This window comes from Lactuca saligna, chromosome 6, assembly GCF_052625555.1.
Source record: "Lactuca saligna cultivar CGN05327 chromosome 6, ASM5262555v1, whole genome shotgun sequence".
Classification (NCBI taxonomy): Eukaryota; Viridiplantae; Streptophyta; class Magnoliopsida; order Asterales; family Asteraceae; genus Lactuca; species Lactuca saligna.
This window is the reverse complement of record NC_136422.1, coordinates 9,907,812-9,912,741: the sequence shown is the minus strand read 5'-3', so window position 1 is coordinate 9,912,741 and position 4,930 is coordinate 9,907,812. Positions and strand designations below refer to the sequence as shown.

At 29.3% G+C, this 4,930-nt stretch overlaps 2 protein-coding genes across 3 annotated transcripts; both read left to right on the top strand.

Annotated features, from left to right (window-relative positions):
- The first annotated feature begins 545 nt into the window (after positions 1-545).
- Positions 546-2,131, top strand: LOC145000745 (protein cornichon homolog 4-like). The gene is made up of 4 exons (XM_078960014.1): positions 546-703; positions 1,219-1,400; positions 1,520-1,642; positions 1,726-2,131. The coding sequence occupies exons 1-4, from the start codon at positions 632-634 to the stop codon at positions 1,760-1,762; spliced, it is 414 nt and encodes a 137-aa protein (XP_078816140.1). The 5' UTR covers positions 546-631; the 3' UTR covers positions 1,763-2,131.
- Positions 2,132-3,310: 1,179 nt separating this feature from the next.
- LOC145000746 (Nucleotide excision repair, TFIIH, subunit TTDA) lies at positions 3,311-4,498 on the top strand. Of its 2 annotated transcripts, XM_078960016.1 has the most exons (4): positions 3,311-3,445; positions 3,885-3,974; positions 4,095-4,136; positions 4,219-4,498. In XM_078960016.1, the coding sequence occupies exons 3-4, from the start codon at positions 4,102-4,104 to the stop codon at positions 4,394-4,396; spliced, it is 213 nt and encodes a 70-aa protein (XP_078816142.1). In that variant the 5' UTR covers positions 3,311-3,445; positions 3,885-3,974; positions 4,095-4,101; the 3' UTR covers positions 4,397-4,498. The 2 variants fall into 2 exon arrangements, with proteins under 2 accessions (XP_078816142.1, XP_078816141.1); XM_078960015.1 differs by lacking the exon at positions 3,885-3,974.
- Positions 4,499-4,930: the final 432 nt, after the last annotated feature.

The following is a 4,930-nucleotide window of genomic DNA, read 5'->3' as shown; positions in this document are numbered from 1 at the left end:
GACGTTCTGTGTTACCTTCGCAATTCGTTTTCTTTGTCGTCTTAATATATGTTTGTCGTCTTACTTAGGACCTATGAGACATTCTGTGTTACTTGCCCTATTGAAAGCAATGAAATTATGTAAATAAATGATATTTTGAGAATAAAAGGGTCATTTATAAAAAAATACAAAAACCCTAACAAAACAAAAATTCAGAAAATATAAAACCACTATATTTTGCCAAAATTTAGTTTAACCTCAATTTTTTAAAATTACTTGGTTGATCAGTATTTACAGTTAATAACTTTATTCTACAATGAATACCTTTTAAAAAAAACAAACTAAAATTAGTTAGTTAAATCGAAAACCCAATAAAGTACACTATTTTATACATATATATATATATATATATATATATATATATATATATATATATATATATATATATATATATATATTTTATGTTATTAACTGTAATCTAAAATAATAGAGGGAATCAAAACGGACAACTTATGAGGTTGAGGGTGCAAATTGTCAACTCATGGCTTTATTCATTCTCCATGATTAAATATAACTATAGATACAGAATGTGTATGTAGAACAAGAGAGCACCCGGAGACAGAGAAAGAAAGAGAGGAAGAAGAGGAGAGAGATGGGGGAGATAATTACATGGCTACTGTTCTTCTTCATCCACATAGCTCTCCTTGTTGTAGTTGTTTATCAGGTAAATCCTCGTAACTTTACCGTTTTTACTTCCTCTTTTTTTAATGTGTTTATGTTTGTAATCATGTAGAATCTACAATTCGTGATCTGTAACTGCTTTATCTTTTACCAAGTCTTGATTTTTCGATCATTTTTGAACTAATTATAACCAATTGCGCCCTTGGATTTCCTCAATTTTTCAAATTGCGAAATTAGGGTTCTTGTGAACTCTGATTTTTGGATTGAAACATGCGTCTGCAATTCACATTTAATCGATTGTACGATTACCCTAATAGTGGCTTTGATTGCTTGTTTCGGAAGCATACCCTGCTTTTAACCCCTTTTGCCTTTGAGCAATCACAATTTTCTTGAAGTTCCAGTTGCATTGTTTGTAGTAGAAAAGTACCAATTTTTGAACTTTTAAACCATCGTACTAGGTTTTGCATTGTCAACCTAATCCAATTTTGTAAAAATTTCAAAAAGAAACTATATTTTGTAAAACGTTTCTAACTGTAAATATGTTTTGTTTTTTTGCAGCTTATGTGCTTAGCGGATTTAGAGTTTGATTACATTAATCCTTATGATTCTGCATCTCGCATAAACTTTGTGATATTACCAGAATTTATTACACATGGAGTTTTATGCTTAATATATCTTTTCACTGGGCATTGGGTGATGGTGTTACTTGGTTTGCCATATCTTTACTACAATGTTCGATTGTAAGTCTTCTTCTTAATACAATCTCACAATCAAATGGGATCATGGAATGTAATGACTCATTCCATTCCAACCATTATTCCAAGGGCAAAATGGTCATGTGTATAATTATTTTCACTAGGTACACTCGGAAGCAACATCTTGTGGATGTCACAGAGATCTTTAACCACCTAAGCTGGGAAAAAAAGCAACGGCTTTTCAAACTCGGATACCTTATATTTCTCCTCTTCATCACCTTATTTTGGTAAATAATACAAACATCATGGATACAATTTACCATTTTGTCCTTTACTTGGATATTTTGTGACCCTTTTTTGTTGATTGTAGGATGATCTATAATGCATTGGAAGATGATGAAATGTAGGGTCTTGAAGATCAACCAGATGCACCAAAGTTGAAAGAAGGTGCCCTCACATACTTAGGTGTAGATTGTGACACTAGCTCTTCACTTTTAATTTTATAAAAAATCATTTATCGTCTTCACGAGTTATTTAACAATTTGCTATTATTCGTGGTTGTTGTATTATTAGCATTATTTTGCTTGCATTTGTTTTATTTCAAGGAATGCAGAAATAGAGTTCTTTCTTTAGAATTATGTTAGAGGATTGGGTTGTCATGGTGTCATGTCATTGATTTTTTTTGTGAATTTTTGTTGGATATTGGTTTTTTGTGATCTATCTATTGATAAAGATGGAATATTGTAGGAGTTTTTAATTTTTTGGGATGTTTAACATTGATTGTTGTTCTTTTGTTGTTTTAGTGATGATTTCTGGTTTGACATGGGAATGATGATAAATAATAGAATGTATATTTATGCAACGAATTTATATTTCTTCTATTAACTTATATCAAGTAGAAAGTTCCTAGCGAGTTTGGCAATATGTTTCAATTTTGTTACGAATTCTATATCACCAATTTATGTGATATAATCACTAATCTGGTTTTATAATTTGGTAACGAATTAAGAGATGGTCATAGTTGTTTGTGCTTGAGAAAGAAAACGTCTGAAAAAAAAAGTGAGAAGATGACGTATGATTAAACATGAGGAGTAACAATTTCAATGCCAATTAAGAGAGTTTTGGGATTGTTTTTTTGAAATAGTTTATTACTTACTGTTTTTTTTTTTTTTTTTAAAAGCAAATAAGTTAAAAATGTGTTTGGGTATAAGAAAAGTATTCTTGAAATTACTTTTTTTGTGAAGATATAAAAAAACAAAAACCCATAAGTAAGGAAGAGTTGGCTTTTTGAATAGTTTTTAAGCAATAATAACAATTTAAACAACATTTAAGATGGTGTATGGGTTTTCATCTTGAAATCGTTTATTAATTTACTAGTTTATAATCTGTGTAACCACATTTATAAAATTAATTAAATATTTATATAAAAAATTCAAAATTATTAATCAATTATTTTAAATAAATTATTAACGCTGACTTAAATAAATATATAAAAATAATTTCTAATTTATATTAGACATTTTATATTTGTTAATTAATGAAAACAAGAATATAAATTTTAAAATTTAAAATAAAAAATAAATACAGTGATAAATAGTATCACATTAATGAGGATGTATAATAAATTTAAAATGAAGAATTAATAAACTGATAATTGGCAACATATTAATTAAGAAGTATAATATGGTGACACATAATAAAAGAATTACTCTTTTATTATGATAGAAAGATTAATTGTTTAAAAAAGTTAATAAATTGTAAAAATATTTATATATTAAAAACTAATTGTGATACTTACGTAGTGTATAAGTTAATTTTTAAAAAAATTAAATAAAAATATGAAAAGTAACAAACAAAAAACAAAAAACCTTTTTTTTGTTTGTGAAGATAAAAAAAAAAAAAAGTAAATTACCTTTATACCCTCAAACCACCTTTAACCCTTTCTCGTCACACAACAGTATCTCTATCGTTCTTCACCAACGTCACCACAGCTGCAAAGGCTTCTCCGATCTTCCACGCCGGCGACCCACCTCCGATTTCCGCTCCAGAACACCGCTGCCGGCGCCGGCTACTTCTCTTTCTCCGATCTGGTAAGTCCAACCTCCTTGATCGATAAGCACATGATTTTTTTGTTTGTTTTTGAATCTTTGAACTCAATTCTTGTATGATTTCTTTTATCTGGTTCCTAGAGTGTGTTCCTATTTCTGGTTCGGTTCATTATACACGTTTAGAGGGTGTTTGGGATTTGCTTATTTAACTCCAAATACCTTGTCATGATTCTTAATATCTTCATCACAAGTCTAGGGTTTCTAATTGATTCTCATTTTTGAAAATCTAGGGTTCATCAAGACATTTGTTTATATCAACTGTCAGTTTGTCACTACTTTAATTGTGTTTACAAAGATGACAATTATGCATCCCGGTAGTATTACGTCAAAGTTATGGCACTTACACAGTTGTTAAAGCTATAGAACATTTAGCTGTGCACTTATCTTATTTCATAAAATTTGTGATATGTTCAAATGCTAGATTCGTCAAAGTTATAGCCCAACTTAACAACGTTAATCCTAATGAAATATTCAAGAAAATTGGAGTTTCTTGTTTCTTACATTGAATCTGGTATGTTGACTTCTTATGGTTATTTGATTCAAATCCACAATTAGTTTCTTGACCTCTAAGAATTTAGCAGTAAATTTATTTGTCTGATAAAATAAAGTTTGCATTGGTTTAATGTTGCAGTGAAATCATGGTACATGCAGCCAAAGGAGTATTTATCTCATGGTAAGTCGCTTAATCTTTTTTGCACAAATGGTGGATTGTGCGCTACTCTGTAAAAATGGTTTTTCATTTGTTGTTATTGCAGTGACATACCAATGGCTCAATTCATAATAAATTACAACGCTTCATTGCCACAATCACAAAAGTTCATTATACACATTTTGGATGGAACTCATCTGTTTGTAAGCAGTGGTATGGAAGGCATGATAAGAAGTGCTATACAAGAGTTCAGAGAGAAGAACACATATGAGAAACCTGCTTGATTCTTAATACACAATTTTGGATTTGGCTTTTGATCATTTGATTGTATTGATTTAATATTGTTACGTAACAAATAGAAACATAAAACTAACTTTTTGATAAAATGGTTTGTTTTCTGAAAAGAAGGTAAATCAAAAATTGGTTTTAGATTATAATCCACTTTAAATTTATTTTTAAAGATAACACAGATTGTTTAAAACTGATTTTTAATAGATATATGTTGATGGATATTTTGTATCCATGCAATTTATTCGTAACACTATTTTTGTAAAACAATGGTTATACAAAAGAATCCCTAAATTTGAATCTTGGAATCCTGTAATTGGAAGTTTGGAACTAACAATAACACCTGAGCACCGTAACTATAAGAGTAACATGTTAATTGGGCTTTTGTCCAAAGTTTCATAAAGATCATAAAGTTGTATAGACTATAGAGATGTAATTGGTACCCGTTATCTATTAACTAAACTTAGGTCCTCTAGAATAATTGCTAAATCTGAGTGATTATTTGATGGTACATCTGATTGATGTTCTGA